Genomic DNA, 23,950 nt, shown 5'->3' on the forward strand with positions numbered 1-23,950 from the left:
TTTGTTTGTCACTAAACATCTTCCCACGCTTGAGTATTTCAAGATATTGATACCAAAAAATAAGTGAAAAAAAAAAATCTTTATAGCAGATCTGGCCAGCAGTTAAGATGCTTCTGCACCTTAACATCTAATTTTTTAATCAATCCCCTAGTCCCAGAGTCTGAACCCATTTTTAGAAAATTTACACTGTGATGGAGACTGCAGATCAAAGTGGCACTGAAGTCCCCTTCTGCTTTTCTACCTAATGCAATATAAGCCCTCTGTTTTTACAGCTCACTTCATGTTCTATCAGCATCCAGAGCCGTAACAGCTCAGCACATTGGGTACGCTGCTGCTGCACTCTTCTGAGAGGACAAAAAAAGCAAAGCACTGCTGATCAATGACAGTCCTTCTCTGTGCCCTGCAGAAGGGTGGCACAAGATGCTCTGGAAGGAAGGCAGATGCATATGCAGCAGAAATGGAGCATGCTGTACAAGCTGGAATACAACTGATAACTGCAAATCCTGCGGCAGTCCCAGTACTCAAAGATTTTAATATCAGCCACCTTAAGTACTATATTACTATCAGGTATCATGTTGCACATCACTGCTTTCATCTGCGAAACAAGGTAACATTGTCAAGCACTAATTCACCAAGCACACAGAAGGGCCTCCTTCACCAGACAAAAGCAGTACTGTTTCAAAACCTATCATCCAGCAAGAACAGCCACATGGGCCACACCAAAGTTGCTGCCTTCAACAGTGGCCAGAAACATACATCTAAGGTAGCACATACAGCAGGATAAACAGAGCAGTGTTTCTCTAAACACCTCCACAGTCACCAAAGATCTATCTCACAAGCATTTAAGATGGGGTTATTTCTTCACTTAAACAGCATTTGACCAATTTCTCTTCCACGCACATTCTTCTTATCATCACAAAAAACAGCATCCACAAGAGTCCCTGTAGCAAGCACTCCCTCTGTACATTGTTAAAAAGGAGGACTTTATCATTTCAAAATTACATCCTGTTAGCTTAACTGCTGAACAGTAGTATCTTCATTGGAAAACAGCCCCAATCATCCATCATACTGCATATAAAAGAAGCCATTTCATGTCTCCTGCTGCTCTTATGTAACTCTAGCTCTGTACTCTTCTGGAGAGGCCAGGGCAAGAGCTGCACACACAGTATCCAAGAGGCAAAACACTCACAGATCCAATGTCTGATCATGTGCTACCTCTTACTCGCTGATCCTTTCTTACCAATTCCCACCATGTAACGAGTACTGAGCTGATGACACTGAACTGTACACAAGACCTCACTCCTGAGCTTTAAAAAATGTTCACAGCTTATCACTGAACATGCAGCACAGCAGTCCATATCTATCACTTTACATTCACTCATGCTGCATTCCAGCTATTATTTTATATCAAGTCTTCTAATATTTGTATGTTCTTGTAGTTGTCAGCCATCTCGGATCTAAGCTAGCACAAACGAAGGCAAGCCATACAATTATCAATTTGGCCTTAGCTGACTTCCAATGCATCCACTCTGTGTACTCCATGTTGCTTTAATGGAAGTTTCCCTCAAGCAAAATGTCACAGCCTGCATAAACCAGCTGCATAGCTGGTATTTTTGGATCCATCATCTGAATCAATGAATTAACAGTCAGAAGCAAACTGCTCTAACTATGCAAATGAGTGAAAAGAGAAACAAGGCATCAGTGGCTTCCCAAGCAGTTCTAAGGGAGAATACTGATAAAAAAAACCAAACTTTTTTTTTTTTAAATACGTCTATCATCTTTATCATTGCCCAGACACTGTAATTTACATTTCTCCTTTATTCTCGGATGATTGTGTCCAGGAATGCTAAATTTAAAGTCATTCTTCAGGTATTACCATCTGGGCCAAAAGATGACAGTCTCTGGCCTAAGGTCCTGCGCCTGACAAAAGAGCATACCTTATCCTTCTGATCAAGAGGAGATGGACTTCCAAGGTGAGCTAAAGCCATTTTTTACCTCTGTGATGTGCAACCTGACAGTTCAGCTCACACTCAACACGCTTAAGTGCAGCTGCTGTGCACTGGTAGCAACCAGCAGCCTGTAATATGATGTTATGAAAACTCTTCAAGGATTTATGACATAGCCAAACTAGCAGCAAATATTAATGAAGACAGATGGAGAGAAAAGAGAAGACCAAACAGAAAAGCAGTGTGACATCGGGGAGTCACTGTCCTTTCCAAGGAAAGCTGGCTTTAGCACTACTCAATCAACTTGTTCTAAGAGAAATACTTTTTTTTCCTCCAGTGACCTCCTAGGGAATACTGTTTTTTAAAGTACCCAGAAGCATCACAGAAAACCCAAAAATTGTTGAAATCTGACCACAACATAAAATATTAAAAAGGGAAGATATCTCCTACATTTGGCATATGATAGCAATGTTTGTTGTCATCAGCAATGAAAAGAAAAGATGGTCATTTCAAACTCATTTCACACAGCTGGAACCAGGAGCACCTTCTGAACACAGTATTTTTTTCTACAATTTACATTTGTTATGGTGTCAATTTATTCTGATAAGGTATCTAGATGTAGGGCAAGTTTTCTTCATACACAGTTTACTTCGAAAATATGTCAGTGCTGCTAAAACACAAGAATTTGCACCTGCTCTAACAATGATTTCAGTAATTAAAATAATCTTTTTAGAACTTTTAGCTAAATTTCTGCAAACTCTTTAGCCACAGTATTTCTATGCAATGTCCTACTACCATGCTGCGAGTGACCAGTTTGATAGTTCCTAGTTTTAGGCAGAAAGACTATAAACACTGTTTACTTCTATTTCCTCCACTATCCCTGACATGGCAACTTTTTATTGTCTTCTTTCTAGCATTGCTAGTTGTTTGAAGTCTCTACATCAACAAAGAGAAGCCCCCCAAACTTGCAAGAAGGCCTTACCAACATCTTCAAAACTCCTTTAAATTTTCTACAGTTTATCAAACTTTGCATTTTTTTCACTTCTCAATATGGAGGCAATACATAAAGAAAACAAGTGAGACATCTTCCTATCTTGTCCTCCCACATCCCAGAGACAGACGGCAACTGCACATCTTGCAACTTACAGTTTTTGTTACTGCATTCTTAAAATAGAGGCTTCAGGTAGCAGTATTTAGTGTAATAATGCTCCTACAATCCATGAGCACTTGTTAAGACAATATGTAGTACCTCAGCTTTGACTTTTTTCTCTACAAAAATCCTTAAGATAAACACAATCCATATTAAAAAAAACAACCAACAGAAAAAAAACCAAACAACAAAAGAACAAAGTATGGAAATAACAATATAAAGGGGAAACTCATCAGATCTATTTGCAAAGTTAAACTTAAGCTGAACATCTATGAACACGTTTTGTCCTTTCATTATTCAGAGTAAAGTAAAAATATTTGCTGGATCAGTAACATCTGCTGTAATCTGCATGATGGCAGTCTAGCACTGATGGAAAGGAAATGAGCACTTCTATTCCCTCAAACAGACATCAGCTGCAGTCTTCCTTTGCAAGACAACAACTTGATTTCTGAGTGTGAACTGAGGGTACGGCCTACATTAGAGAAAACAAAAAAAATATTTTCATAAAGGATTGATAAAAAAGAAAATCCTTTCAATGCATAACCACAAATAAGAAATGAGGATCTCTTTCAGTGTCTAGCAGCAATCTGAATAAGTCAATAATTAATAACTTCAAGCACTGATCCGCTGAATGCACTAATTCAACTGTTCCTAAAAATGTCACTAGGCATAGTGAGTGAGTACAAGTGAAGAACGAGCTTCAGGATTCTCTCTTTTTTCCATACCAGACACTATCATTTGGTTTATTAAAAATAGTGCTAAAACATGTGTGATGTCTAAGAGCAAAAGGATTCTGCACTGTAAAGACCAGAGAGTAGACAGCATAATCTGTCTGTTGAGCTGGGCACAGCAGCATATCCAGGAGGAAAGCAGAAAACTCCAAAGGAAAACAAACAGGATGTAGCAGGCACACTGCTAAGCCTTAAGTTGTCTACTAAAAAGAAATCTGAGAGACTTCAGAGCCAGTGTACAATAAACGTGCACAGCAACTATAGCCAACACAGCCAGTGCTGCACTTCTTTGGGCAGCCAAAGTGCAAGAAAGCAGACAACTACAGAAAAATGAAGCCAGTTAAGTATTTAGAAAAATAAAACTAATTATAGATAAATGGGGGGAGTGAAGGGGCAGAGAGGGAGGAAGGTTATCCAACTATAAAAGCAGGCCTGTATAACTAAAACATACAATATTAAAAGTTCTACCCATGATGACCCTACAAAATATTCAGGCCAGCCACACATGTTGACAACTGTTTTGTAATATTTCAACCTCCACTGGAATTAGCTATACAATGAATTCCTGGAAAATAAAGTAAACCATTTTTGCAATTTAAATGAAATTTTTAAGTACAAGAATACAGTTTGAAAGCTTCTTGAGTTTTTGTGCATTTTCCCCTTTATTCTGGCTTTAAAAAAACCCTCAGTTCGCCGGCAGAGAGCAGCACATAAACCACCATCAGACAGCAACTTGCATCCAACTGAAATGACCAACTCGGAATCGCATTTGACAGTGAAGTGACCGATTATCTTCCACTCTATAAAGTAGGGGTCGAAATGAAATGGCAGCTGGGGACCTGGTGTCAAGAACAGCATCAGATCATGCATCAACCACACATCACTCGGTGCATCGATCACCACTGTTAACCTCCTTATCTCCTCCTCCTCAATTTTGCTATCCTTGAATGTTTATTCCAATACAAACACTGAACCAAGGGCTCAAGATGAAAGCTACAAAAGAAAAAGAAATTTAAAAAACCGAACCAAACTAACTGTGGAAGATCCCTGGATACAAAGCCTCCAAGGCAAAAAACCACACTAAACACAAACAACCAACTCCAACAAGAATGAAAACGAACTATCCGTTATTACACTTCATATTTAACATGTTTCTTGCCTATTTAGCTTGCGGATATTTCCCAAAAGACATATAAATAAAAGATTTTAAATTAATTTAAAAAATAACAAACCCCAAACCAAAAAAACCCCCCAACAACCAATACCAAAATGGTGGCACCTTTCAGTTTTATCTCACACTATTTTCATTTCCTATGACATCAACTAAACCATGGGTTTGAAAAGAGCCATCTTTAGGGAAATGGAAATTCTCCCCCAAGTAAATTAGTGCCTCTTACATGGAGACCATTTCAAGAGTCTCACTTAGCACTGGAAACACAGTAGGAAAAAAGCAACAAAGCACAGTAAGTATTAAGAAACATAGTAACATGTCATGCTTTGACATATCCTTTTCACCTAAGTCACTGCCAAGCATTTTTCAGTTCCTTCAAGTTCACCTTAACACCGCATTTTCCTTCAAAATTTGCATACAGATCGATCAGTTAACTCAAAGATTCAGCAGGTGGTGATCAAAAAACCAAAAAAGAAAAAAAAAAAAACCCCAAAACCTCAAGAACAAGCCCAAACTGATTCCCACACCAAATCCCTGGGTGAAGCAGCAGCAACAGCACAGGCATCTCATATATGCCCAAGCACAGAAGTCAATTGCTCAGAAGAGCAGATTGCTGCAATCCAACTGGCAGTATTTCAACCAAGGCACTCTGAAAAAGGCATTTGCAGGTGTGCACTTTGCACTTCCTTCTGTTTGATGCCTTGAATCCTCAGAGAAATGAACTCCCCAGCAGCACATCCCATTCTCCCTCCTCATCAAGCAGCTGTAAGGATGGCAGGACAAGAAATTGCATTATTACATTTCTAGCCCAAAGGGCTACTATCAGATCTAGTAAAATTTCTTGAACATGTAGGTGCAGAAATGCTAATGAGAGGTGAATCATTCATGCAAAAATACTCAAGTACATTCAACATAGTCTAAATGAAGCATGTTCCCCTTAAAGAGACAAATTACAGTATTTCATCCTGATTCTTCTGTTAACGTGGACAATTCTCATTTGAAAAGTAACTAGGGTGAAGGGCTTTTACCATACATTTCTGTAGAGCGGATGCAACTCATTCCAATATGGAAGTCATCTGTTTTCTGTATATTCATATTTTCCTATATTAGTATCTATGCTTAACTCCTTACCCTATGCCATAGCGAAGCTTTCAAAAGTCCTGCAGGTTTCACCAGACATTTCGAGCTAAAATTCTAAGGCACATAACCCTGTCCCTTGTTTTTTGAAGTTTACTGCAGTTTTGTGCAGTAGCAAACTACCACCACAGAACAGTGAAACACAAATACTTCTGAAAACACCAACTCCTCCATCTCAAACAATTTCTTTGGACAAAATTAAAACATATCTTGCAACGATCTCAATTAGCAAGGTGTCACCAATGAATCGTTTAAAAATGTATTTTATGAAAAGAAGCATAGTGCTAGTTAAAAGTTAAGTTACAGTATTTATTATGACTTGAAGCAGGGTAGGTATTTCTCCACAGCACCCATTTTCCCCCCATAAGAGCATATTTTAATGACACCAAAATACAGAATTGAGGCTTTTTAATTATAAATTGAGTTTTCATGATATGCTGAAATCATGTTCATTTTTGTGTTTCAATACTTCTACTACAAGGTTCATCAAACCTTGAGAGTGGTCCTTAGGGGTATTACTACATTACTAATAGTTAGAGAATTTTACCTTTTAACTATTTCCACACTGAGTTCTCTATTTAGAATATAAAGAATTCTAATGAGACCAAGATGATTTAAAAAAGACACAGGTGTTATTTCAAAGAATTATGCCAAGTCAAGTATCAAAAACCTCTCCATGTGTTAAATTTAGATGTTATGAAACACAGCTGGCTGGCTGCATTGTTTTTAATTATCTTTATTTTTAAGCTAGAGAGATACCACAGAAAGATAGCTCCCATTATAATTACTGCGGATGGAAGATAGTAAGTAAAAGTTAAGATTGTTTCCCTGTGGGTTGCAATAGCAACTGATAAAAAGAATGGTCCGTATCGACAGTAAAATTTATCATCCAGGTTTAATATTAAGATTGTAACAATATAGAACTGGTATAACTGCTATTCACCTGTAGAATAGTTTGGCATTTAGAAACCCTAAAGTTTTATTTCATTTATTCTACGTCAAAAATTTGATTTTTAACTTGGTGTTTACTGCACACATTTTTAAAAGAGGAAAGCAACACATCTGAGAGCAACCAAATCACCAGCAGTCAAACTACTTTGGGTGACAAAATTAAAGACTGTAAGGAGTGAAGCCACAGCTGGATTGTAAACCATCCCAGTGATTAACAGCACCAAAGCTGTTGGTTTCTCAACTTCCCAAGTCCTTTTGTTTTTGGCTTTAGTGAGGAAGCTGGCTATGAAGAGCATGCATTACATGGTCCAACATGTCTACCAGCAGAGCAGCTATCCTGCATGATTAGCCCTGCCAAATTTTCGAGTGGGAGTTAAATCCTCTCCACACCTTGCTGCCACACCAGAAACACAATTCAAAGCAACAGGAAACCTGGGCTCATTGCTGATGCCCACAGCGACAAAGAACTGAACATACCAAAAAAGAGTCACGTTTACCTAGGGGGACACTGGATGCCTTGCAGGCAAATCACAAGGTGAGAAGCCAGAGACACAAAGCCAGGGCAAGTGAAAATCATTAAGCGACCAGGTTAGAGGCCATCCATTGAACACTTCTTCACAGAAGCTGTGTCTTAAGCACTTTCAAAGTCTTCTCCAAATCAACTCTTGCATGTCTTTGGACAAAGAAGATGTCAGTGACCCTTCATTACTAACATACTGACATTCAAATAACTTAACTTGGTCTGCATAAAATACTGAGTATTAATATAATTTTGAACTGACCAGCTGAAAGTTTCAACTGTTCAAGAATTCTGAACACAACAAACCTCAAAAGACCTTCTACAGAGTCCCTGTTATTAAATACATGAAAGGAACACCACCACCCAGCTCAAAAATTAACTTGCTCAATTTGAAACTGCTGGTAAGGAAAAACTCCCTGCTGAAAATCCCAGCTTTCCTTGCCAAATTTTTATGGGATGGGGGCTCATTACCCCTACTTTCTCCTCCTTTCAAGCATCTAGTCTTCAGCATTGTTTTGAACTTGTAACATTCAGGCATTTTTTCTTTAACTGACTGAAAAGCAGATTCCTTTTATTCACAATCCTCAACTGTACAACAAACAACCACATACTATGGTTTTTGCCCCAGTCTCCTGAAGGTCTTGTTCCTCATTGCTTCCGTCTCTCACACAGAAACTTCAGGTTCTTTCCACTGCACTGAGAACTTACTGGTTTGCAGATGTCCACAGAACTGCAAATAAGAACACTGAAGGTCACTATTTGGCACAGCTGAACAGTAGGAGGTGACTGCCAACTTCAGTACCATACTGCAGCAGTTTGCAGCCTATTCTCCGCTAAGTTCTCCCTCAACTAAGTGCTACAAAAATAAAGAACACAGAAGGCAACAGGATGGCTTCTCTTTACCCATCATCAAGAGATTACTCAGACCTTGAATTTCACACCATCTGGCAAAGCCTCCCAAGAAGAAACTAAGATAATCTTGAATCTCTTGGTTTGTTAGTATACCTTTAGTGACTACAATTAGGATGTGTTTGTTTCCAGAAGCAAGGGATGGGGAGAATTAAGAGAAAAGATTTCTTGTCATCAGTCTACTTTGGAAATTTTCACTGTCCCAAATGTGAAAGCATTATACTACATTTGAGCCAGCATCTGGAATTTTACTACAGTATATACTGGTAAGATCACACATTCAGAAAAGCCTCTGCTGTCAGAAAGCTACCACAGAATTACATTTCTCCAGCAACAGCTTTTAATGCCTCACAACTGCCTTTTTTTTTTTTCTCTTTTATAACAGGAAGCCAGCTAAAACTGGTATCTCAACTTACTTAAGATACCATCACAGTCAGGATCTGGTCACGACTACAAGACCCCCTGCACTGGAAGACTTCTCCAGCCACCACTAATGAGGACCTTAGTTTTGCAAATCACCAGAAAAGTCCTAATTCTAATATACTATTACCATAAACGTCATAGGCAATGATTCAACAGCCAGTAATAAAAAGCCAGGCACCTCACCCCATTCACTGATCAAGGAGTAAGCAACAGGAGCTGAAACAAAAGCCATTAAACTTTGCCCACTTGTGTTTATCCTCAGATAAGTCACCAGCTCTCACCAAGGGGAGAGTACTACATTCTCAACCACTAGCACTAATTCCTCCAACAGGATACAGTCTTCCTCCTTCCCTATCTCAACCACTGATAGAGTGGAAATAAACAAGTTGTACTACTAGATCAACTACCACGTATCTCTGTGCCTTGGGCACACTAACACAGCAACTATCAGCCTACGTTAAGATTCAGCGTTTGGGTGGGAACAGAAAATCAAGCTCTCTTCTCTTTGCAGCAGCACCATGTTACACCAGTCTAAAGCACACGCTAAACCGAGGCTGTATCTCACTAAACCAAGATGATCAGCTGAAGTTCCATCTCTTGCCTTGAGCTCACTTGCATTTCTTTTTCCATGCCAACACTTCTGCGATCACATAGTATGAAACGTTCAGGGAACTCAACTAATAGAAAGAAAAATCGTCTTGAAGAAGAAAAAGCAGGCAGACCCTGTGAGCTGAGCTCCATGAACTGACTCACTACTGGGTTGAAGGGGCACGAGGGTGGGCAGAGCAGAATTGCCTCCTTTCAAGCAGCTGGCCAACAGATTCACCCAGGAACTGCACCACCAGGGGTGAGCTCAGGCTGCCCTCCTATCAGTTCTGATAACTGCACAACATGGAACAAGTGAGATTAGCTCACACGCCCAGCTGAAAACTACTCTAAGGTTAACTTTCCATTACATCAGCAAGCTCATCTAATCACACCACTATATGAACACTGGAAGCTTTTCTACACTGTGTGTAGAAAAAACATACAATCAAGACAGGATTTTTCAACTGCAGTCCAGTTATGTATCAGTGAAAGCTATAAAACCACATGGTAAGGTTCTTACAAAAGAACAAAAAGGAAAGCAGAGGACACTGACGGGCACACTAGAATTTCCTGCACACTGTGACAGAATTACACATAAATGAAATTAAAACATTGCAACTGGCCCACACTGGAAGAGGCTTCACTTAAGCTTTATGTTAATGTTAACGTAACCATTCTTGGCAATTTTGACCACCTCACTAGGTCAAGTTTAATTTTATTTAGAGTTCAACTTGAATCATTACATGAATAGTGTTTTAAATGTACAATATATAAAAATACACAATATTTAATGCATTGTTCTTCTAAGAATGTACCTGCCCATAATTCAGTGACAACCACTGGCAGCAGTACCAAGCTTCATGCCATCTTAAATTTCTCTCAGCATCAACTCCAATGACCTACAATGCTTTCTCAGACAAATGTCACTCCAGAAATTCTGCCATCAAGGACTTCAGCTGCCTTTCTGAAAGGTTTCTTTGGAATAACACCACTGTATGACTGACTGATTTCTGCATATATTGACTGTTTTGATTGGAATTTGATAAACTACTACTTTGTAGCTCAACACTCGCCAACGATGTTGAAGAGCACACCTCATATACCTAGTTTGTACTTACATTTTTCTGGTCATTCTCCTGTCATGCTTTACCCCACAGCACTGGAAAAAAAGCCTCATATGGGCTATTCTCTGCTTTAAGAGCACACTTCTAAAGACCACTGTCATCCTTTGATCTTTTTCATGGTCAAACAAAAGAGCAGTCTAAAGTAATTTTTCTTTTCTTCAGGTTTCACGTATTTTGTGAGTATGATGCAATCTTTCCATTTAAAAAGCTCTATTTTACAAGTGCCAGACCAAAACTATGTGCTGTATCTTAATATTGATCCCCCTAGAGCTACAATGGGTCATGGGAGGAAGAAATCTACCTAATGTTTTAATCAATCCTTCCCCTGGTTGTCAACACCTTAAGTATCCAGATTAAAAAATAAGAAGCACACAACTATTAATAGTTGTAAGTAATAGGAGTAATAGTAATAATAAGCAAAAAAAAGGCAATTAAGAAAAGCTGTATCTAGAGGTGTTATTTTCAATGTTGACCAAAAAAACCCTCTAAATCTTCTGTGCCACTAAGAAATAATTCAGTTCTACTTTAGTTTCTCAAGTGCTTCTGAATGAAACACCCAAAGTGATATTGTACAGCAATACCGCTTCCAAAATTATTTTCAAATGTGTACTGAATGTGTCACTACATTAAATGACAGAAATGTGGCGTGAAAACAGCCACATAAAGAGCCATTTGAAAATAAGATACAGAACTATTCTGTTCCCCATGAGTGGCCTCAAGAAGGGCTGCTGGGCAGTGGCTCTGAGCAGCAGCCCTGCCAGCCCATGCGACCAGCAGGTTCCTGTAAGGCACATTTGAAGCGTGGAATAGCACCGATGCACAAAAAGCAGAAGATTAAGTGGCTGTTGGGGGAAGGAAGTTCAGGATGCACATCAGAACAAGGTTTAGTCAGGCGTGTGTTTTACATTGCTCTAACTCAAACTCTGTCAAAAGGAAAGTGGATACACATTGGCCTCTGAAGTGCTTATGAACCTACTGGCTACATTTTGATTTTTAATGTACAGTAAGGATGTTGCGGCTTACAGGAGTTTCACAGCCATGTCCACGCAATGAAGGCAATACCTGTTTTTTGCAGGGCTGCTGCATTAAACTGAAGTTATGTAAGTAAATGCTGACTTGGTTCTTTCCTATTAAAAAACCCCACAGAATAGAAAAGAGCTACCTGATGACATTACAGAGCTATCAGTATGCAACCATTAAAACAGGGCTGGGAAAAAAATTGACTCATCCCTGACATACATGAAACTCACTCTGGCAAGGTGAACAGGAAGTCACTGGTTTCTGTGAACTGAGTTCCTGGCCCTTGCAGTTGAGAAATGCCTTCACCTCACTTATGCCACCCTCCCCACCTCTGCAAGACATCTATTCCACAAACATCAGCTCAAGACATTCAAAGGCTCCTAGGGAATAGTTTGTGACCGCCTACAGTTTAACACTACCCCAAATTTGAATTACTAATTTAAACGAGGCTTAACTAAACTACTTAAATGGTGACTAAATGCCATTCTAATTACAGAGCACACATTTGCAATTAACTAGCTCAATTTCAGGAGCTGGAGCACCAACTTACAGAAAACAGAACGTCGCTCATACATACACATCTCTGGTCTAGACAGGTTAAGTGAATAGTCTGGCAATAAACTGAAGCTAAAATTGTGTGTCATACTACAGTTCTACATACCACAGTTCTCTCTCCTGCACCTTCTCTGAGGCAAATTTTCCTTCACTGACTGTGTTTAAAACGAGGTTTTGAATCTGCAGCCATTATATTTCATAACTATTGTTGTCTTAATGGGTATTCTAAGGTAGTAATAAAAACACCACCGCAGCAGCACTGAGCTACCAGAACTGCACAATGTTGAGCACACGAAGTATGAGCCTGCCCCATGGAAGAGACTAAGTACCACTAAGTTGACAGCCAGTTAAAGAAAAAAAACCAATTCTGCTGTGCACATTTAGACATTTCTATGAAAGAAAAAAAGCAAAAACTATTGTATTTTAGCTTATAAAGCAGACAAATCCGATCCTTTATTTCTGCACAAGATAAAGAGTCAAGTTTTTATCCATATACACAGAAACACACATGCACTAAGTATATATCTGAAGCACTGTTTTAACTGAGACCAGTTACTTGTCCGGATGGGTAAACAGAAGGAAATGCTGTAAATTATTATCAGTGCATGGACGATATGCACAGTTCTTGTTACATCTGCTTCAATATCAAAATGACTTGAGTAACAACCCCCTCTTCCATAGCAGCAAACACAGAACAGGTGATGCTTTTGGATTCCAATTCAGGTTCCAACACAGACAAGGTAGTAATTGACCTTTAAAGCAATGGCTTCTTGAAACCCACTCTCCTAAGGTAAAAAATTTCTACTTATTGATTTTTGCTATTCGCGAGTCAGCTTAAAAAAAAATATGGAGTCATGCAAAGTCAGACTGAACAACTGCTCCTGTGTTCACAAATCAACAGCCAAAGATGCTAGTAATTGCACCAACTAAGCAGGTATGAAGTGAAAGATGCTAAACACTACACATCTTCCCTTATGTCTTAAAATTTCAGCAGGCAAAAGCTTTACAATGTATTTAGAATTATAAAGAAAAAATAATACTAGCTTGATATCTCAGTGAAAGTTCTAGTCATAAATTAAATTATCATTTAGCACTGGAAAGATATTACTACAAAAAACCTCACTTCCATAAGAAGGTATGGTCTACCTTTTAAGCCCAGCTATATAGCAGTGGCCCATCTAACTTTCATGGGAGCTGAACCTGCATAATTTACATGAATTGATATTTTTTTGGTCATGATATTAACACAGACTATAGGTATTTCTGCATATGGAAGCATTTCTTTCACTGAACATAACCTGAAGCCACTGCCAATCAGAGGGAGATTACAATGGCCATGAAAAAACATTCAGTGAATGGGTAGTTGTGACAGTCTTCTGTTCGTATTTCATCTGCAGGAGGCGGCACACAAACGCAGAAGATTCCTGAACGCTGTCTTTTCTCAGAATTACATTTGAACATAACTGGTTCAGCGTGAACAACTTCACGCTAAAATAAGTTTAGCTGCTTTTTCCTTAAGTCGCCCATTAAAAAAATCTTCGTACATAATCGCCCCTTTTCCCAGCCACCCTCCTGAAACACTAAGCACTCCTCCAATTTATTCTGCAAGACTAGTTCGCTAAGCGAGCGGATCAAACAGAAACTGCTCAAAAAGGCGTTTCACACAGACTCCCGGGACAGCTGTTTGTAAATTGTAATTTCTACTTTCTCTTTTTTAGAAACGATCGGCCGAGGCCCCGTCGGGCTGCAGGGGCAGGGCCGGCGGGGCAGCGCGGGCGGGCGCCCGTGCAGCGGCCAGTAAAAGCCAGGCCCAAGAGACATATAGCCCTCCAAAAACGCCCTAAAGGAAAAAAAAAAAAAAAAAAAGACAAAAAAAAAAAAAAAAAGCAGGAGAAGCCAGAAAGCGAGGCGGGCAGGCGGCTGGCGGGCTCCCGCTGCCACACACGCTCCCACCCGCGCACGGGCGCCCCCTTCCTTCCTTCCCCCTCCTCCCGCGATTCCAGTCCCACCCGCTCCTCTCCCGCATATTTGAAAGGCTGCTTTAATTCCTGCAGCAGCAAATTCCTCCCTCCCAAATTTGGGCGCAAAAGGAGAAAAAGGGGAGGAGGGACCAGGATGGAGGGGGAAGGGAAGAAAAGCGAGGGAGAAGAAATATCTCCGGCATTCTCGCCGCCCGGCTCCCCAAGCCCCGCGCACGCATTATACAATTTCGGCGAGGCAGGAAGTGACTGAGAGGGGGGTGGGGGGGGGGGAGAGGCGGTGGTGAGGGGGGCTGGAGCCGCATCTGAGGAGGAGGAGGAAGGCGGGGGGCGGCCAGAGGGACGGGGGGCCCCGCGGCGGGGCCACCGGGATGGGAGCCTCGGCGGTGCCCGCTGTATCCCCCCCCCGCGCTGCCTCTCAGCCCACCCATCGCGGAGACCCCACGGCCGCAGGCTCGCACTGTCACGGCCCTCTGCCGCGCCTCGGCCCCGGGTTGGAGACTCACCCATGGCGCTGGCCGGCGGCGGTGCGGCTGCCGCTGCTGACGCTGGGCTCCGGCTGGCTGCTCGTCCTCCCGCCCTGCCTCCCTCAGCCGCGGCGGCACCGAGCGGGCCGCCCCCTCCTCCCCGAGCGCCTCCCGCCAGCCAACCCGGCGGCGATTCTCCAACGCCCCCTACGCCGATTCCGCCGAGGGGCCACGGCCCTTCCGCACACAGCGCCTACGCGCTCCCGCAGCCGGACGGACTTAGCGGCTCCGCTCCCGCCGCCGCCTCCGCCTGCTCCTCCTCCTTCTCCCTCGCCGCCTCCGCCCAGCTCCTCACACGCTCCCCGCCCGCCTCTCCGAGCACGCAGCGGCTTCCGGCTCAGCCCCTCCGCCCGGCGCGGTCCCCACGTCTCTCCCCCGCCCCTCCCAGCCCGGGGTCGGTCTCGCTGTTACTTCCTCCCGCGCCGCGCCGGAGAACAGAGGGACCGCTCGGAGGCCATTTTGAAGCCGGGCGCACGCTGCGGGAGCGCGAAGGCCGCACGGCGGGCGGGTCGGCTCTGCCCGGATCAAAGATGTCCGCCGGGCTTAGCGCGCCGGGCAAGGCGGTGGCGCCGCCCCCTGCCCGCGCCGGGGCCGTGCTCGGAGCCGTGCTCGGAGCCGTGCTCGGAGCCGCGCTGCTCCGTGCGCGCCTGGCGGGGCCCGGGGCCGCTGCGCCCCGTGCGGCTGCCCGCCCATGCAGGTGGCGTGGGGAGAGGCCGGCGGGACATCGGGATGGGCAGGGCGAGCGAGGCCCTCCAGCCGCCCTCATCCCTGGGGAGCCTCGGGCTGCGGCACTGCGGCGCTCGACTGTCTGCTCCCCCCACGGAGTCCTGACTGGGTGCTCAAGTACCTCGTAATGAATGAGGACTCATTGAAAAACAAACAAACCCACAACCAAACCATTTGAAGGCAGCTGGTGGCAGGCACTAGCTAAAATCCTTCTAGGGGCCCGGAGGGATGCTTGTGTGCCCTGGGAATCCCACTGCCAAGCCCTACCGCCTAGGCTGGTCTAGCACGTCCCTGGGACCCTGAATTGGCTCCTCGGATATGCTGTTGCCAGCTGGGATAAACGTCCACTGCAGTACAGACGTGACATGGGAAAACATGGACTCCAAGAGAGGCAGAAAAATGCCTTTTGCCTTTCCTATTCCAATAAAGCTCTCAATGTTGTATTTCCATTTTATGTTTTGGACAGGTATCTGTCCAAAGGCTCCAAGAGACTCTGGGGTTATTTTATGCCCAAACTGGAATACTGGAGACCTGTACTTATGACGTGCGATTTGAAACTTAACATACTTTCTTTTGTGTTAGGGATTTTCAAGTATGGTCCTTTCCTGGCCTTTTCTTTCACGAGGCACAGTGCAGTTCTCTAATAGGGAAAGGTGGTTGGCAAAAAGGTAAAATTTACTGTTGATGAATGAATGAATTTACTGTTTATTTTATAATTTCTTGCTGCCGTTATTAAAAGTACGCCTTAACAACATGTCCAGGTACTAGGAGGATGAAAATAGCAATTTTCATTTCAGCAGCATACAGAAATTTATCAATAATGCAATATTTCTGTATATAGAGTCAGTCATAGCCAGGCAGGCAGGAGCAACAATGCAGACACTAAGTTTGCCTTTGTTTCTCACAGAATTCCATCCATTTCTTTCCTAAGGTACAATTTTTTTTCTTTTTGGTGCATTTGATAAACAAATACTTTTTATGACAACAAGGAAAATGCATATTCTTTTCAGAAAGGTATGCAGCCCTGCACAATGTGGTTCAGCACTGTTTAAGAACTGGAAGTGTTACAATATATTGTGGTTCTTGGGTGCCCAAGGGAAAGAGATTTTTGTTATGGTTGGTCACAGGACTGCCAAATGTTATCTCATAAATCCGTGTCTTTCACAATGGATGAGGTAAGAAATAACCTTTTTTTTCATTCTGGTTGCTTTAGGTGGTAATGTCTATGGCAATGAGATGTAGCTACATTGCTTTTGTGGTTATTTGAATACCAAAAAGAGACATTTTACACCACAGAAGTTGTTCACTGAATGCAAAATATGGTCCCCGCAGCTCTCCCATAAAAATACATTGTGGGAAAACAAACAATACAAATAATACTTGTTTTCTCTCTTGTAGTAAGGGCTTCAAATTGCTTGAAAACATTTATCTTGGTTTTCAAATATGTAATGTTGAAAAAATAGCATGTAACTGATGGGGATATCTTCAAGTAGGAAATCAGGATTTTGGGGAATTCTCTTTTAAGTTAAATGTTACTTTGTGGATTGATTGTTGGAAAAACAAAAGCGAACTTGCACCTTTGAAATCTACTGCAAAAGTGGCACAGGCTTAATGAGGAAGCAAGATGCAAGCCAGTGGGTTTTATGTGAGGTTAATGTCCCATTTTTCTGGGTTGTGAATAGCAGTGGGGGGGGTGTCTCTTTTCATACAGCAATTCACAGGCTTCAGAAGATTCTGCAAAATTGTGTTCATTTTGAGAAATAAATGCAAATGGGTCCTTGAGGTTTGAAAAATACTGTGTTCTGTGTACAATATAATAAATCCAAACTTCTTCCATTCCTGTAGTGATCTTCAAAAGCAAAGGCTTCACTAAATATGTCATTGAACTTTAAAAAACCGAACTTGACAAGTAAATTTCAGGGTTCTGTAGATTCTATTTATTTGATTCAAAGATGGAAGATACAATTTTGTGACTGCTTTTTGTGAAATTAATAAAGAACTTTGCAAACTTAAATTTAGGACGCTACCTGCCCCCATCTCTGTCCCTCTTGTCTTCAGATACAGAAACAAAAAACACTCACCTTATTTAGAAAATCTGCTAACTAGGGTTGCCTCCAGGTTGGTTTCCAACCAGCCTAGCCAGTTTTAGTCTCTTCTTGCCAGTGAGACATAGGAAGAGTATTTTGTTTTTGTATTTCTTTTAATGCAAGCAGACGTGACTCACTAGGTGAATTTGCACACAGCATTAGCTCCAGCATGGGATGCAGTGGAATTACTGCTCCTGTAGTCTGCTGACTTGCTCCTGCATGGCAACTCCAATCCCTCCTGGCTTTGTAGGGCACATGGTGCATCTCCAGACTGAATCATGCTTGCTCTGTCAGTCCAAAGTATGCAGCATCCTTTGGAGTTGCTGTGCAAGTGTAATAGATCTCTGTGTACCAGGCAATGTCTTGCTGAAACAATCAGTTTTGGTGGGGTTTTTTTACACCAACTGGGTGAAATCCTAAATTCCCACCCCTGTCTACAGTCTAACTCTTGCAAAATAGGAGGCTGAGGATGCTCAACAGTGAATAATGAGCACAGCATCCTCCTTCAAACCCACCCTTAAATCTTAGATTTGTAATAATGCCTACCAGCATCTTGGCCACTCTTTGAGCCCAGCTTGTCATGTTGGCCGAAGCATCTCTTGTTCTTGCACTGTGTTGCCTCTTGGACACCTGTTGCCCCTTACATTGGATGATCTCTGTGTAAATGCTGCTTTGTTCTCTAGCACAAGAAACAGCTGTAATACAAATGCTAACAGTAATATGAGGCACCAGGTGCCACACCTGTCTTGTCCATCGACCCTGTCCTTTGGGGACATATCAAGTCAGTACGGTCACTTGTCTGAATAAAGGTTTCCAGAGTCAGGCCTGTATTTGGAGCACTTTTCTGTATTCAGAGGAGGGCTGTCATGAAACAACCCTTGCAAACTCACAAGCAGCACAGTAACCAACTAGAGCGATGGAGCACCTCTCCTGTGAGGGAAGGCTGAGAGAATTGGGATTGTTCAGCTTGGAGAAGAAAAGGCTTCAGGGTGACCTGATTTCAGCCTTCTAGTACCTGAAGGGAACCTATAAGGAAGAAGATGGACTTTTCACTGGAGCATGTAGTGATATGATGAGGGGGAATGGCTTCAAACTGAAAGAGAGTAGGTTTAGTTTAGATACATGAAAAATTTCTTTGCTGTGAGGGTGGTGAGGCACTGGAACAGGCTGCCCAGGGAAGTTGTGGCTGCCCCATCCCTGGAAGTGTTCAAAGCCAGATTGGAAGGGGGCTCTGAGCAACCCAGTCTAGGGGAAGGAGTCCCTGCCCATGGCAGGGAGTCTAGAACTAGATGATCTTTAAAAGCCTCTTCTAACCCAGGCGATTCTGTTATTCCATCCTAACTATCATTGTTGCTGCATCATGACTGTCGTCTTTGGCTGCCACCTACAAGATTATTCTACAGGTATGCAAATGAAGCAAGATGAAATGTTCACCTCTTGGCCCCCTTTTAAGTTTTACCACATGCTTTTTTAAAAAGTGCTCTGCAGCAATAAGAAAGAGCCACATTCACCAGCAAATGCTTATAAAATGCTGTAAAAGTTATGAACACAGGCTTCTATTGAACAATTGCTACGGGAAAAATACAGCATCTCTTGTTTTGTAGTGTGTTTACTGTATTGTCCTGGTATACACCCATTACTTCAATTATCTAAAGAAAGAGGCTTTGATAGATTACAACCCAATGATGTGATCCTTGTGAGAGGCACACACATACACTTATTGTTTAAGGTAGAAAATGGTTGCTTTGTGCAGTTATAGTCGTGTAGCAGGGAATATAGATCAGTAGAAGCAGGAAGGCAGCCTAACCCTTAGCCCTTCACTCATACCAGCAATGATTACTTCCTTAAGTGAGGTGAGATACAACCTTCATGCCAGTTTCCTTCATCCATGTGAAAGACTCGCGTCTTGGGAGACACAGGAGGTTTCCAGGAGTGTTAAGCTATTTGAAAAATGCACCATCTAATGCGTTGTTTGTACAAGAGTCACAGATGCAAGCTGTTGAGCTGAGATTGAAAAATACATTTCCTATGCCAGGGAATCAGAGCCTTGAGCAAAGGCCCCTCTCGCCCTTCAACCGTTCCGCTTGCAGGCATTAGCAGTGACTGCTGGGATGACCAGGAGCAAGGCAATGATGTGTGCCACGTGTCCTGTAATTCCAGTTCTCCGTTTGATTATTTGTTAATAAGTAAACCCCATTGGGGTTGGGCAGGTCTTGGTAAATCCTCACCAGGCTTTCCCTATAGCCAGATGTGTACCTGTTTATGAGCAGTGCTGCAGCTGAACACGCACTGATGAGCTGTTGTGTCTGAGCAGGGCACCATGGGCATGAAGGGGCTGCTCAGGCTGCCACTGCTGAGAGAGCAAGCCTTTGGGAGCTGAGCTTGCTGCCTATTTACATTAGCAAGTGCTTCCTAGCCTAGAATAAGGTACTGCTGTCATACTTTGCATATTAGATTAAGGAAAAAAAATACTTAGACATGTAATGCAATGTGACATTTTATTGCTGCTTTTTTTTTTTATTATTTTATTTTATTATTTCAGGAAAGGAGTTATGAGTTACGCTTTCCCAAAGAAAAATGTTTTTTCTTAAAATGAATTGTTGAGCTTAAAATTAATTTCCTGCTACACTGTGGTTTTTTTTTTTAATTGCAGAAGGAAAATATTAGAGAATAAATCAAATATTACAGAATGAATTAAACATCAGTTCAGTATGTACAGTAGTCAGCTCTTTATTCTCTTTACTCATATCAGGACATTGTTTCTATAAAAAGTAAAGTCAATGACAGGTTCTGATGGGAAACAAGTACTGTGTACCCTGTGCCACTGTGGCCCCAGCAGTCTCCCTTTGTATGTTCCAGTTGTCCCCTTTTGATTAAAGGACATCTACATCAGCCTAGGAACATGGACTCAGGCTTTGTCTGTGCACATACTAAAGCAACAGCACATCTAGTACTTGACATTAGACTTGAGGTAGCAGTATGCACATCAGGGCCTTGGGAACAAATGCTGAACAGCTGAAGCCAAGTGTTGCAGATTGTGCCACTTCCTGGCATTTAAATCACTTTGTCACTTCGTTCTGTTTCCTTTACCTGTAAAAATGTGACTCTAGCTTCTGTTAAAGTTACTGGCATGCCTACAATCTGGAATCCTCTCCAAATTCATTCCAAAGTGACGAGTCTCTCCCTTTGTGCCTCAAGTTGGACCAGCCTGGACTCTGCTCTCTCTGGGTAGGCGGGTCCTGAGTCCACCACTGCACTTACCCTTCTGCCGCTGGGCTTACTCAGCACGTGACTTGGCTCCCAGATCTGCCCTTGGAGGCTGCACCTGGCACTTAAATGAATTGATTAAGCAAAATTAAGGAGCAACCTTAAGGAGCAAGGATTTCACACAGAGAAGGACTTGTACCACCAACTCCTGTCTAATCTACCACAAAAACACATGTAACTTGTCCAAAGTAGTTAGACCATCCTTCCTGGTTTTTCTGAGAAGCTGCTCTGTATGAACAAAACTGTTGGTGTCTCGGCACCAAAACATCAACCATAAACCTCCTGAAAGTCACTTTTCAGACATTCAGTTGCAATTTTCAATTTCAGGTACTCCTTGTGCATTTGATCTTTAGGTTCCAGCCTAAACCCAGTCGTTGAACCCCTGGGCTAGAATCAATGAATACAAGCTTTTATAGTTCACTGGTTGGTTTTGTCTCCTGCTTTTGTCAGAGGATGACTTATGTGTCCCTGTCTTTTGGGCTTTGCTGATAGTTTATCTAGTGGCAGTCATTAAGCTGAACACACCTATGCGTATAGCTCCAGTTAATCCAGTAAAGCTACTCACTTGTCTTTTGCAACAAAAGGTGATTTGAAATACTTATCAGTAAGTAAAAATCAAACTCTGTTACTTAAGCCATGTGTGAGGGTTGACATCTGATTACACATAGGACTGACTGAATGCTACTGCCATTGCTGACAGTGGGAATTTTGCAATTTAAGGGCTATACAAGCTTGAACAGTCAAAGCTCTCTATTAACAGAAAAAAAAATCTCAAAACTATATTTTGTAAGAAAACCACAAACTGCTAAAATACGATTATAACAGTATAGAAATACTCAAAATACATTATGGTTCAGTCCAGTTAGTTAAATTATTAGTGCATAATGTGGGAAAAAACCCTGGAAACATAGAAAAGGAAAATGCTGAAATTCAGCATTTTAATTCAGATTACTTCTTTGTATTTGTATTCTGAATTGCATCATTCTGAACTTCTATTTTGCATTAGGAGAAAAGTACTTAGTGATTTTGCTGTGATGACTGAGCAATACTAGAAATAGAGCACAGTTCTGTAAGAATCAGTTATAAAGACATTTAGGATTCATAATGCGAGATAATGGTCTTTTTGATGATGAATCCACTATATAAGCCAAGAATATTTCAAGAGCTTGTTTCAAAGTATATCCGTTAGCATAATCCAAAACTTTTCCTTAGTCCTCCAGATAAGGAAAGTTCTTGTGTTGTTGTAATAACAGAAAGTTAGAGTGTTAGAGAGTTTTTGAAAAAATTATGTGCTTGTTACAAAGCCAAACTTCATACACACTCCTTACAGTGTGTAAATTTTAATGCAAAACACATAATCTGCATGGACGTGTGGAAAAATAAGGGTTGGGGTTATTTGCATCATATCATAAATATGTTTTTTGAAACAGCTTCTGGGTCATGACATCATTAAGTGTCCTTCTTGGATAAACTGGCAGCATGGACTCTTCCTACACATGTCTCTAAACTCCTTGCCAACAATTTCTTTTTTTCCTCCTTAACAGTCCAATGTAATGCCCAAAGTCCTGTAAAAAACGTGGTTAAAAACTATGGTCAAATATATGGAAAGCATGTACTATTTGGTTATACGTTGATAGCACTTTTTGATAGTTAATCTTGTGCTCATGGAGCCCATGGGAACACCTCTGTTAGATAATATACTAAATATAAAAGATAGATAGATAGATAGATAGATAGATAGATAGACAGACCTGAAATGCCTAGATGTATGACTTCATGTTTTATGAATTTACTAGTGTTTGTAATGCCCTGTTTTCAGGTATTACTCATCTTCACCAAAGACACTGTGATTGAAATAGTCTATTGGACATGACACTTATATGCTGTTCCTGTGTGTTCTTTATTTCCTTGAAATACCTAGCTGGAAAATTGAATGTTATCGAAAGAGGGTTCAGTTGTGTAGGAAGCAAATACTTGTCTACATTACTTTTCTTTAAAAAGTGTTTTGACTTCTTTATTGCAAAAATAATGTAGTATTGTTCTACCTGTAGTGTATTATTAAGCAATGTGTGCAGTTACTGTTGAGTTGGCTAGCTGGTTCAAAAATTCAGTGTACTTCATTGCAGTTTGTGAGCAGTGATCTCCCATTTTTTATCAATTTATTTCTCTGTGGTTTTTCTAGTTTATTGTATTTATCTCAACTATTTAAAATGTCTGCAAATGTCCCCATGGTAATGGAATTCGCTTGGCAGCACTATATAGTTACATGAATCATTATGAGACAGTAAATAAATGGTTTAAGGCATAACTAAATACCAAATGGAAGTCAATAGGTTTGGTAACAGTAGAAAGAGTTTATTGCGAAGATACCTCAACACCATGAATGTTTTTTACTGGAACCCCTACTTCTTGAAAAAGTTGGTTTGGATAGACCTGAAAGTTTGGTCCTGACATTTTGGGGGATGTCCCCCAAAAGAAAACCTTCCCCTGCAGATGGATGGATCACCCTATAACTCTGTTATGCCTGAGTCCAGAGAACAAAGGTGGCTGTTGGAACCTGTATGAAAGAATTGGGGATCACTGAATTTTTGGGGTCATGCATCTATTAGTGCTATGGGCTGTCCATACTGGACAAATGGAGAAGTAATCCTTAAGAAGAGTTCTTAGCTTGAGCCTGTGCCTTTGACAGTAAACAGGCTAAAGCAGTATTTATGGACTGTCAAAAGATGTAGTGTATGTGCATGAACTTCCAATGAATAAACAAGTCACTGTTTTTTGTAATGGCATGTAATGGAATAAGATGGCTGAATACTTGCAGAGCATTTTTTGCAAGAGAACAGTATTCAATTTTCTTGGCTACAACTGGCAAAGCAGCCTTTTTCAGAGTATTCGTGATTACCACAGCTATGAAAAAATTGTCCATTCAACTCAATGTCTTAGATGGACCCATTAGCTACTGTTGTCTTCTTGCATAAATGCAGTTGCAAAAGTGACAGGGTTTTAATGTAGGATGTCTTAATCCATTGTGATAGCTACATGGCTTCTTCTTTGAATATAAAGGAAGACTGTGCAGTCAAGCATGTTTTAATTCCATATCTAAAGTTCAGCAAATGGAAGAGAGAGTATTGAAAGCCTTAAA

At 41.5% G+C, this 23,950-nt stretch overlaps 1 protein-coding gene across 3 annotated transcripts in view; it reads right to left on the minus strand.

Moving 5' to 3' along the window:
* The window catches only part of SEPTIN7 (septin 7), a 79,651-nt gene extending 64,631 nt beyond the window's left edge, over positions 1–15,020 (minus strand). Inside the window, exons 1-2 of one of the 3 annotated variants that reach the window (XM_039572583.1) lie at positions 14,711–15,020; positions 13,904–13,905 (exon numbers count right to left, since the gene is read on the minus strand). In XM_039572583.1, the coding sequence (XP_039428517.1) occupies positions 13,904–13,905; positions 14,711–14,714 (6 nt within the window). In that variant the 5' untranslated portion in view covers positions 14,715–15,020. The remainder of the gene's footprint in view (positions 1–13,903; positions 13,906–14,710) is intronic. The other 2 variants (XM_039572575.1, XM_039572593.1) reach the window with 2 other exon arrangements.
* Between the last annotated feature and the right edge of the window lie 8,930 nt (positions 15,021–23,950).

The sequence above is a fragment of the Corvus cornix genome, chromosome 2 (assembly GCF_000738735.6).
Source record: "Corvus cornix cornix isolate S_Up_H32 chromosome 2, ASM73873v5, whole genome shotgun sequence".
In the NCBI taxonomy this organism is placed as follows: domain Eukaryota; kingdom Metazoa; phylum Chordata; class Aves; order Passeriformes; family Corvidae; genus Corvus; species Corvus cornix.